Source organism: Diabrotica virgifera, chromosome 5, assembly GCF_917563875.1.
Source record: "Diabrotica virgifera virgifera chromosome 5, PGI_DIABVI_V3a".
Taxonomy (NCBI): domain Eukaryota; kingdom Metazoa; phylum Arthropoda; class Insecta; order Coleoptera; family Chrysomelidae; genus Diabrotica; species Diabrotica virgifera.
Window position 1 is genome coordinate 138,828,247 of NC_065447.1, and position 12,957 is coordinate 138,841,203.

Sequence of the window (12,957 nt, forward strand, 5' to 3'; positions counted from 1 at the left end):
ATAATCTTGTGGGACACTGTTCTGTGATGTGATAGATGGTTTGTGGTTGTCCACAGTCACAGAGTGGGGATGGTCGTTTACCCCATTTGTGCATCATGTAACCACATCTGCCGTGTTGGGTTCTGATTCGGTTCAGCATAGACCATGTGTGGCGTGGTAAGTCAAAGCCTGGTGGTTTTTGTGTGATGTAGGGTAAGTTGCTATTTTGTTGTTCCATCCATTCTCGAGTCCATGTTGTCGTTAAATTGAACTCACCCTCCACAGCAACTTTTGCTGTTTTTATTGGCAGGTTCTCGTTATCTACTATCTTTCTGTACTCACTAGTGAGTGCGTGCATGCGTCGTAGTTTGGGTGGTGGAATGTGGCTCAGTACTGGGAGCCATTGCGTAGGGGTGGATTTGATAACTCCAGCAATCATTCTCATTGTATTATTTAATTGGGCATCTATTGTGTGTATATGTGGGCTGTTAAGCCATGCTGAAGAGCAGTATTCCGCAGTTGAAAAGACTAGGCCCAAGGCAGATGATCGCAAGGTGGAAGCCGATGCTCCCCATGTTGTTCCGCACAGCTTCTGGATGATGTTGTTTCTGGATTTAAGTTTTTCCGCTGTTTTTGTCAGATGTTCCTTGAATGATAGTGTTCTGTCAAGAGTCACCCCAAGGTACTTTGGTGTTTTATTGTAGGCGAGTGTGGTGTTTTCGAACTGAATATTGAGTATTCTTCCTGCAAGCTTGTTATTAAGGTGGAAACTGGAAACCTCTGTTTTCGTACCGTTTGGTTGGAGCCTCCATTTACGGAAATATTTTCCCACTATGTGTAAGTCCGCCTTGAGGATTTCATCTGTTTCTTCAAATGACTTACACTTTGTTGCAAGGACCCAGTCATCGGCGTAACCAAACTTTCTTGATCTGGTTTCTGGTATATCAGATATGTATAGGCTAAACATAATATCAGGACAGATCCCTGAGGCAGTCCATTCTTCAGTTTCCTTGGGGTGCTGATGTCAGATCCCATGACCACGTGAATCGTTAGGTCGGCTAGCACGCTGTTGATTATTCGAGCGGTGGATTTACAGGGGATGGTAAGGAGGAGCTTGTATATCATGCCTTCTCTCCCGACTGTATCGTAGGTCGCTTTTAGGTCTATGAATGTGGCTGCAGTTTTAAGTTTTCGCTGGAACCCTGCCTCAATAAATGTGGTAAGTGAAAGAACCTGATCTGCGCAGCTTCTTTTGGGTCGGAAACCTGCCTGATCAACCGGTATTGTTTCAAGCAGCTTTGTGCTAATTCTATTGTAGATAAGGAGCTCTAGAAGCTTAAACGTAACCGATAGTAGGGCTATTGGTCTGTAATTCTTAGGGTTGTTATCATTTGGTTTTCCTGGTTTTAATATGGCAGTGACCTTCGAGCGTTTGAGTTCCTGTGAAATGATCATTCTAAATGTTTGTAATAAAATTGTTAAAAAAATAATTTTTTCTCAATCCAGCTTTCTTGCTTTTATATTTATTTTTCTCATTTACTAATCACTATAAGCATCATGTGTTATACATTTTTGAAATCAGTACAACGAGGACAATGCAAATATGAAATAAAAAAGGTGGTAGTAATTTACAAAAATTTAAGGGATGGTACGGGGGTGAGAGGGTGATTTTTCAGCAAGCTTAAATATGGCATAATGTATCCCTCTTCAATTATTATTTGAGGTATTTTTGCGCTTTTCTTAAAAATCAGTGGTTTAAAAGTTATTTAAGGTGGACAGTTTTATCTGAAGAGCACTGTGTAAAAAATAAAACTTTCAATAAATTAGGGCAGAATGCAAAGGAGTGGTGGGAAGACTAAATTAAGTAAATCGATTGAAGGTCTGTAATGATTTATTTTTGATTTTATGATTCATATTTTCCAAGAATATTTAAAACTTTTGAGTAAACGAGTTTGGGAGCGTCTTTTCCAAATAAGTAGTCCATGTGGTTCCAAGTGGGAAGCGGAACCCAATACTTTTCCTTACAACTTTTAAGTTCACCATGAAGTCTATTTACATCTGCTTCACTTGACAACCAATCATTAGAACTATAAATAAGATGAATGGGTGCACTTATTTTAGATAAATTATAGTCAGGGGCTGTTTCGGAACCGTTATAATAGTATCTGTTTTTGGTTGGTCCAAAGTCATATTTACGGAAACGCCCAGATTCGACTTCTTGTGCATAATGAAGAACCTGTTTGGTAGATGCACCAGCTGGGTAATGGGCATAAATCAGAACAGTGTCGGCAGGATCCATCTGATCTGGACTAAATCCAGATATTGCGAAAATAGAAATTTTACAATATACCTACAAAAAAAAATAATAGAGATTTTGGTTTGCATATGAAAGGTGCAGGTGAAAAACTAGCTAAGTCAAATTTTATGATTTTAAGATGTAGCAATTTTAAAGTTCAAAGCGCTACAAACACTAAAGCTTTTGGAGTCAGAATTTATTTTTTATCATTATGTTTTTAAATTATCTGAGATCCAAGGTAAAAACTTTAAGCGTTAAATTTTTTTTGACAGAATAATCAAGAAAATATTTTTATAATTTTGGGTCTATAAAAATAGTGAAACAAAACTGAACTTAAAAAATTCTCCAGTATTCTGGTATGCAATCGATTAACTAAAATGAAAAACGTGACATGAATAGAAGCGAGGAACCCGACTTAGTTCCTTTTTGCTCGGTACTGCATGGACTTATCACGTTATTCCCCTGTACAGGATATTTTTCCTATTAAATATTTTCCACCGTATCGTGTTTTTCTCCTAAGAGGTATATTTACAAAAAAATCTAACGTATGTTCTATATTCTATAGGATAACGTCAATATCTTAAATTGGCCAAATCTTGACTTAACCGGTTGATCGCCTGTACCCTTCATATAACAACTGCAGTGTTATAATTTGTATGGTTATGTCAACGATCAATATTGTAACGAAAAGGTTAAATTGGATCCGTATTTATCCGATCCGTTCCGACGTCGGTTTGAAAACAATCTCAAGGTATTAAATGGCAGCACCTACATTGGTACACCCTGAAATCGCTACAAGAATTGCTAAATAGAATTAACGATTATTGCATTCGATACGGACTAAAAATAAACAAGAAAAAAACTAAATTTATGATTGTCTCAAAAACAGAACATGGAAATGAAAGGTTAATGATAGAGCAAACCCAAATAGAAAAAGTAAAGACATACAAATATCTGGGAACCTGGGGAAGACACTACTTACAAACAAAGACCTTCAGTTGCCTCTCACATTGAGGGCTCTAAGATGCTACATATTTTCTATATTGCTATACGGAATGGAAGCTTGGACATTGAAGAGACAACACATAAGAAGAAGAGAAGCGTTCAAAATGTGGTGTTACTGAAGAATATTGAAAATTTAGTGGGTTCAAAGGATTACCAATGTTGAAGTGCTACGACGTTTAAATAAGGAGTTAGAAATTATGAAAAGTATAAAACTAGAAAACTGGAATATTTGGGTCACATTACCAGAGGAGAAAAATATGAGCTGCTGAGAATTATTATGCAAGGAAGGATCCAAGGAAGAAGAAGCATAGGAAGAAGACGCATCTCCTGGCTGAGGAACCTTAGAGAATGGTTTAACTGTAGTTCATTACAACTATTCAGAGCAGCAGCCAACAAAGTGACCATAGCCATTATGATATCCAACCACCGATAGGAGACATAACTTTAAGAAGAACCTACATTAGATCCCGTAAATCGCCCGATAAGTTACAGCAGAGAAACAGGTTCGACGTCGGTCGATATCGGATCGGATCGGAGAAAAACGGATCCAATGTAGGCACCGCCATTTAATACCATTGCTTTATTTTTTAATCCGTCGGATTGGAGAAATACGGATTCAATCTAGGTGACGCCTAAGTAAAACCGGCTAGATGCAAGGTCATGCGATATACAGCTGGGCGAACCTTCTGGAAAATAACCTGTTTTGTATACAGTGATGAGCGCGCTAATAGAGAGATATCGCAAAGGTAAACGTTAATAGCGTGTCAAGACGTAAATAACGGATAAAGGTCTATTTCAACACAAGCATCAAGAGAGTTATCGCAAATGTTCTGGGAGCTGGGCTTAACGTTATTATAATCCAGGAACCGAAGCTTTTTACTTCGCAATTTATACAGACTGGAGCGATTTGTTTGAAAATTTGAAAATAAGTAGTGGATAGTCCAAGGATCACAATCTATATGGTGCTGAAAGGCGCTTTTCCATGGGGGTGGTTGCCACCCCGTCTCAGGGGTGGAAATTTTTTATTAGAGTTTGACTACAAAAGTTGATAAAAACATTTTTGCACGATTGATCATTTTTGACTGTTTACCGTGACAGATTTTACGTCAGTAGGTGACATTTACTAGCAACTCGACAAGTAATCCAACTCGACGGTAAGTACTCCAACTCGACGGTAAGTAATTCACTTACCGTCGAGTTAAAAAATCTCTTAATTTTAATTTATTTTTTGAAAGAATAAAGAAAACTAACGAATTATTTATTAATATTGAAACTTATGGTACAATTTGTTAATTTTTCTCTTCAAATACGCGATCAAAGTTGAAAACTTGGAAATATCAATGCCATCATAAAGAAAAACGGTGGATTTAATCAGTGAATATTCTGCCCAGAGGCTTCCAGGAGCTTTCAACTGCATATGTCTTTGAACGAAATATGCCAATAGAGTCTTTTCTTCGATTCTTAAATTCTTGCCTTCGCACCATTTTTTAAAACTTTGGTAGGTATTTTGATAACGGATTTTGGATTTTTCGGGAATAATTGCCGAACACCCTTCTTCCCAAGCCCGTTCAATTTCTTCAAATTCACTTTCGCTCATATTTTAATTTATAATAATCAAAATTGTACTTAAAATTATTGACCACTGAATAAAAACTCAATTCTCCATTGTTGTTATGCACCCTAGTTACTACCTAACAACCAAAGTATCTATCTTGATAAAATGAATGAAACTAGTCAATATGACGAAAATGTTTAATTTTATAATTTATAATGGTATCAATCGTGCAAAAAACGTTATAAGCATGTCGAACGTTAAGGGTAACCGATCTCAGACAATAATTGGAGTCGTCGCTCCGCTCCTCCTCCAAACAATTGTCTTCGATCGGTATAAAAACCTTACCGATCTCCATACTTAATATACTATTATTCTAAGCAAAATACGTTGTATACATTTTTTGATAAAATTAATAGTTTTCGATTTATTCGTTATCGAAAATGTTATAACAGTTTTATATCTAAAAAATCAATGTTTTTCGATGGTATACTCATTTACGATTCACTCAATTTTTGCCGAAGAAAAAATTTTTTCAAACCAAGTTCTTGGGAATTAAATAACGTAAAATTTCATACTAAAGATTTTTTTTAATCTTTGATGCTAATTTTTCTATTCTGAAGATAATGCCATTTTTTACCAAATTACAAAAATTCGTTATTCGTTTTATACTTCAGTTTTTTAAAAACTGATCACTCTAAGCAAGTCAAACTTTTAAAATCTATTAATAATAATATATAAATAAAGAAGAATGAATAAGGCCAATGACTAAAACACCGCTAACTTACATTATTATGCTACCAATTGGATTTCTCCTTTTTTTTTTCAAAAAAATATATTGATTTTTTAATCGTAATTTTTTATGTTTTATCTTAGAAAGGTTATTAAAAAAATTTTTTGTAGGTTTTTATAAGATCCATAAAGCTATTAATATTAAATATTTTTAAAATCCTCAGTCACAAAAAGAGGTGACATTGAAAGGGTTGACGAAGGTAGTTTATGCATGTTATTCCAAGTTTTAATTGTCAATATCTCACTCAATTTTTTCCGTAGAATAGTATATATTGTATAACAAGAGAGAAAAAGACATATTTCTCACGAGCGCAGAAGTTTGTTGGCACGAGCCGAGGTACGAGGCGAGTGCCGCAAATCAAGCGAGGGAGAAATATGTCGTTTTCTCACGTGTTATGCATTGTACTTTTTCTATGGATGCGTTTTTGTCAAGAGTTCAATCTTCAAAATTAAATAATTTAGGTGCTACTATGTAGATTATATGCCAAAATTGAAATAAAATACATATTATATACATATGGAGGTATTTAATATTCTTAATATTTATATACTTTGATTTATTTAAAATTATAGTAACCAGTTATATTTGAACAGTTTTCAAAGGTAACTCCTCGTAATCGTTTTGATTTGACACATTTTATTTGACAAATATATTTGTGTTTGTATTGTGCATGTTACCATGGAAACCGCGATTCTACGTATGGAACCCGTGAGAAAAAAATTTTCTCACTGCAATGGCCGACTTTTCTCACACCCTGAGAAATTGTTCGTTTTGAATGTATGTAAGTAGTGAAAGAAGTTGCATATGGTATAGCATCCATAGAAAAAAAAATTTGCGAACCAATTTCTTGGGAATTATATGAGCTACAATTTTATATTTAAATATTTTTTCTTATCTCTGATGCTAATTTTTCTATTCTGAAGAAAAGGGCAATTTTTACCAAACTACAAAAACTAATAATTCTAAGCCGATCAAACTTCTAAAACCTATTAATAATACACTGAGCGGCACAAAAAGTGGCCACCCCACAAAATGGGTAATTTTTGATGTCGTCAATTTTCTAAATCTGTCGTCCGATTTAAGTGATATTTTTAACATTTTATAGCCTTATTCTTTAACAATATCGCTGTAATAAAATTATTGCTAGACAGGTAAATGATCATTGTATACCGGGTGTACCAATCAAACTGTGTCTTATTCTCAAAGTTCACCACACCCTGTGTAATATTCTAGCATTTATAAAATATCGAAATTAAAACCCAACTTAGCCGCAGGTTTTCTTAACATTCTGTTTTTTTATTCATTCGTTTATGTTGGATAATAAAAAAGTTAGGTACTTTAACAACTAGCCATGTTCTTCATTAATACAGAGTGTTTCTAAATAAGTGCGACAAACTTTAAGGGGCAAATCTGCATAAAAAAAATAATGGCAGTTTGCTTTATAAACACATGTCAGCAAATGCTTCGTTTCCGAGATACTGGATGTTGAATTATTTTCTTACAAACTGACGATTTATTTATTGCTCTAAAACCGGTTGAGATATGAAAATGAAATTTGGTAGGTTTTAAGATACAGTTATTGCATATTTTTTGACATACAACTAAGAATTTTATATTCACCATTGGCGTGCATGCCGGTAATATTACCTGTCGTATTACCCGTATGCGCGCCAATGGAGAATATAAAATCCTTAATTGCATATCAAAAAATGTGTAATAACTGTATCTTAAAACCTACCAAATTTCATTTACATATCTCAACCCGTTTTAGAGCAATAAATAAATCGTCAGTTTGTAAGAAAATAATTCAACATCCAGTATCTCGGAAACGAAGCATTTGCCGACGTGTGTTTATAAAGCAAGCAGCCATTATTTTTTTATGCAGATTTGCCCCTTAAAGTTTGTCGCACTTATTTAGAAGCACCCTGTATTAATGAAGAACATGGCTAGTTGTTAAAGTAACTAACTTTTTTATTATCCAACATAAGCGAATGAATCAAAAAACAGAATGTTAAGAAAACCTGCGGCTATAGTTGGGTTTAAATTTCAATATTTTATAAATGCTAGGCTAGAATATTACACAGGGTGTGGTGAACTTTGAGAATTAAACACAGTTTGATTGGTACACCCGGTATACAATGATCATTTACCTGTCTAGCAATAATTTCATTACAGCGACATTGTTAAAGAATAAGGCTATAAAATGTTAAAAAAATCACTTAAATCGGATAACAGATTTAGAAAATTCACGACATCAAAAATTACCCATTTTGTGGGGTGGCCATTTTTTGTGCCGCTCAGTGTACATAAATAAAGAAGATCAAATGAGGTCAATGACTAATTTTAATTAGGGTGGTGATTAGAGGGTTGTTTCCGATCACTTTTTGCTGAAAAAAATAGGCAACGGCATTCTTTTCATTCTTTTCATTTCATTATAGTCACTTCATGTTTGAGCTGGAGACTTTTTTATTTCGGGTGATAGATGTTTTTAAATGCTTTAAATTAGTTTGAACAAGTTATCCTCGAAGAATGCATAGTTTTCCCTTCTTTTGACTTTGAAACTACAATTTTTAGCATTTGACGAAGAAGGGCTAACATATACTAAAGTATAGCTCAATTACTATTGGTCTTAAAGAAAATAAAAAAAAAACAGTTTTGTTTATTTTTTCAAAAGGTACATTTTTGTTAAGTAAAGTTGTTCTGATGAAACGAAATTTTTTTGAGTTATTAGCAGAAAACTGATTAAAAACATTAACATTGATTTTTTCGATATAAAACTAACACTTTCGATAGCGAATAAATCGAAAACTATTAGTTCGAAAACTTTTTGAGTTATTAACAGAAAACTGATTAAAAACATTGATTTTTTCGATCTAAAACTCAAACTTTCGATAGCGAATAAATCGTTTTTTGCTTACAATGAATGTTTTTACCAACTTTTCTGGTCAAAATATAATAAAAAATTTCCACCCCCGAGATAGGGTGGAACCAGCCCCATGCTAACAGCGCCTTTTGGCATCATATAGATTTTGATCCTTGGACTATCCACTACTTATTCTCAAATTTTCAAGCAAATCGAAAAATTCTGTAAAAATGGCGAGGTTTTGTCCTATTTTAAGCTTCATTACTTGGATTATTATGTCATTATATTATGACAACCTACTTTTGGGATTAAAATGTAACCTGGAAATTAATGCTGAGGAATACTGTAATTGTTTTTTTTTATTGAAAAATGGATTTGGATATTGAGCAGGTTGACATGCATTTGAATGATTTAACCAATAAAAAATACAGGGTGTAACAAAAATACAGGTCATAAATTTAATCACATATTCTGGGACCAAAAATAGTTCGATTGAACCTAACGTACCTAAGTACAAATGTGCATATATAAAAAGTTACAGCCCTTTAAAGTTACAAAATGAAAATCGATTTTTTCCAATATATCGAAAACTATTAGAGATTTTTTATTGAAGCTGGACATGATTCATTCTTATGGCAGTAGTATCTTAAGAAAAAATTATAGTGTAATTTGGACAATCCATAAAAATTTTATGGGAGTTTTGTTCCTTAAAACCCCCCCAAAATTTTGTGTATGTTCCAATTTAATTATTATTGTAGTACCATTAGTTAAACACAATATTTTAAAAAGTTTTTTGCCTCTCAGTACTTTTTCGAAAAGTCAGTTTATATCGAGGTATTTTGAATATTTGTCAAATCCACCACATATTTGTATATGGTTTAGTACGATTATGGAGACTTGGTAATAATATGAACATTTATTTATGATTTACATTTTTAGGTATATTTTGAACCATATTAAAAAAGAAGCCACATCTCGATAAAAGGTGACTTATCGAAAAAGTACAAAGAGGCAAAAAAGTTTTAAAAACACTGTGTTTCTAAACCGCAGTAATAGTTTAATTGGAACGTACACAAACATTTGGGGGGTTTAAAGGAACCAAACCTCCATAAATTTTTTATGAAAACATATTAAAAAAGAAGCCGCAACTCGATAAAAACTGCCTTATGGAAAAAATACATGGAGGCAATAAGTTTTAAAAATCTTTAGTTCAACTAATGGTACCACAATAATAATTTAATTGGAACGTACACAAAAGTTTAGGAAGGTTAAAAGAAACAAAACCCCCATAAAATTTTTATGGGGTGCACAAATTTTACTATAATTTTTCTTTAAGATGTTCCTGCGATAATAATGCCACATGTCCATTTTCAATAAAAAAACTCTAATAGTTTTCGATATATTCGAAAAAATCGAGTTTTATTTTGTGACTTCAAAGGGCTATAACATTTTTATGTACATATTTGTACCAAGGTAAGTTAGGTTCATTCGAATTATTTTGGGTCCTAGAATATGTAATTTAATTTATGATCTGTATTTTTGTTACACCCTGTATAAATATTCAGTATAAAAATAATATAAAATATCTAAATAACTAATATCCTAACCACACAAGTAATCTACGGTAGACAAAATAAGAACGCAACGTGTTTCTCAACATAGGAAACAAGATGATTCACAGTTTTTAGTTTATAAAATTTGTATTCTATAATAGTTATTTATGATATAAGTGTTAAAAGTACACGTTTAAGGCACGCATGTGAAAGTTTTGCAAATGAGCGATAGCGAGTTCTGCAATTCACATAAGTGCCTTAAAAATGTACTTTTTAACACGCATAGCATACAATATTTTTTCTACAAACGTAATTACAGGACAATATCTACAAAAACCTTTACTTGAACTTGACTGACATTCCATTTTTATATTTTTTTGACATTAGATCAAAATTGCCTATACGCTCTGAGCTTCGCTGGTGTCGCTCCTGGCGGATTACTAATTCAACTTTCACCGGTAATTTTTAAATTTATTATTTAATTGCAATCGCTTAATATTTACAACGCAAAAAAGTAATTAAATTGTAATCGATTTTTTTAAGATTTTGCTAATCATTTTGACGTTCTTTTGATAAAATATGAATTTCTTACTTCGGATACTTTCACAATTATCGTGTAGATGGCGCTAAGATTTTAGATTAAATTATAATTACATATTACGGAACATTAAAAAACTTAAATTCAGTATTTAAAACGTAAGTATATTTAAGGTAAAACTATATACCACAGCTTTGACCAACTATTTTTTATAATTAATGTTTTTAATTTTAATTTTAAATTAATCACTTTGACATTTATGTCAAATTTCCGGTAAACGTTTACAGACTTGCCACTACTGGCGCTCGTGAATTTGTAAATATCGCCTCTACGTACGAGCTCACAGCGTCCCAAACAGCACAGTACGTTTTGAGTACGTACAATTTTGGTACTGTACGTACATGATGTAAAATGTACGTTTTAAGTACGTACACTGGGGTACATACCAGTACGTACAGAAGAGTACGTACTATTACGTCTTAAGTATGTACCATGAGAAAAAAGAGCTAAATCACATTTATTATGTTAGGTTATGTTAACCTAACCTAATTTATTTGGCTAGGAACTTTCCACCTCGAGTACAGTTTTGATGTGATAATTCATTGTAGGACAGTTTCATTTATATTTTTTTTTACTTATTTTTGGTGTTGGACCTTATATAGTGTGGTTTCCGAGGTGAGTGTTTTTTAACTTATATAGTCATACTGAAAAATATATTTTGTGAGTGAGGAAGTTAGATAAATGAAATTAAATAAAACTAAATATATTTAAAACAAAACCATTTGGTAAACTTTAAGATTCATAAGTTTTGCTTGTCTTTGTACTTCAATTATGATTTTTTTTTCATATTGGTGAATAAAAAGGTAATTTTAACAATTAGTTCATTTAGGGATCTATTTTAAATTTAAGACATGTCATCAAATAGTAAACATTACAAAAATGCTACAAAGCAATTGAAACGATTTAATGAAATGAATGTGCAAAAAATATCTAGTTTTAATATTTCAGTGAAAAGTGAAATACTAGTTTAGATAATAAAACTATGGATATGGCAGACGCTAATGATAATTCAATGGATGTTTTTGAAAATTTAGAACATCATCCATTACCACACTCTCTTTCAGACACACTCTGTTTTGAATATGAGAATATATTATTAGAAGATGAAAAATGTATTAGTGATACTACGGAGGATACTACATATATTAAAAGTCTTACCAGTAGCAGTAGCTTATCAGAAAGGTGCTGTAAACCTAATATTACACATGTGGTTATTAATGACCTGTTAAATATGTTAAAACCATATCATCCTGAATTACCCCGAGATGCTAGAACTCTGTTACACACTCCAAGGAAAACTATTCTACAGCCAATAAATTCCGGTCACTTTGTTCACTTTGGATTGAGAAATTGTTTGCAAAAACTACTGTCTCAGTATTCTGGAAAAGAGTGTCTTGATACTGTAGATATTTTAATTAATATAGATGGTCTTCCACTTTCAAAAAGTTCATCCAGTCAAGTGTATCCAATTTTATGCAGTTTATATCCGAAACAGGGGCCAGTTGGTATAGTTGGTATATATCACGGTTATGAGAAACCCAAAGCTTGTAATTTATTTTTAGAAAAATTTGTAAAAGATGCCATAGAAATAATTAATAACGGTATGAGATATGAAACTAGAACTTATTTTATTAAAATTAAAGGTTTTATTTGTGATGCTCCTGCTAAAGCATACATTACATGTACTAAAGGTCATTCTGGTTACATGTCTTGCAGTAAATGTGACATTAAAGGGGTTTACACTAATATTATTTGTTTTCCTGACACGAAGAATTTTCATTTGAGCACTGCATAAATTTGACTGTATTTAAAGTACATTTGACTGTAATTAAATGCATTACGTAACAAAGATATGTACTATACATTTAACTATAATTTATTGGGCTTAAAATAAACCATTTAAGGGTACTAGAGGGACATCAGTCTTAACAGATTTTTTAAAATTATTGTAAAAAACAACCCACTTCTAAATTTCTAAATATTTTGAGCAGTTGCAAAAATGAATTGATTTTCGGAGACACACAAGGCAGACATACATTTAGCAGTATTATTTATTTATATGGGTGTATTTTCATGGGTTAATTAATGCTTCAGTTAATGATGGTTGTGATAAAATATTCTTTATCAAAATTATCGAGTTTTATAATTTGATATTCTTTCTTTATAGAAGCGGCAATAAAAAGTGAAAAATGTAGTGATAAGAAGGTGGCGGAGCAAGAAATTGGACGATGGTTGCGGAGAGCCGGGGATCGCTTAAAAACTTTCAAGGAAAATGAATCAGAATAAAAATTGAATTTATTTTTTTTAAAATAATAAAG

At 32.5% G+C, this 12,957-nt stretch overlaps 1 protein-coding gene across 1 annotated transcript in view; it reads right to left on the reverse strand.

The window, feature by feature from the left end:
- Positions 1-1,852: 1,852 nt before the first annotated feature.
- The window catches only part of LOC126884450 (lipase 3-like), a 35,790-nt gene continuing 24,685 nt past the window's right edge, over positions 1,853-12,957 (reverse strand). The window contains exon 4 of the mRNA XM_050650376.1: positions 1,853-2,329. Within this exon, the coding sequence (XP_050506333.1) occupies positions 1,883-2,329 (447 nt within the window). The 3' untranslated portion in view covers positions 1,853-1,882. The remainder of the gene's footprint in view (positions 2,330-12,957) is intronic.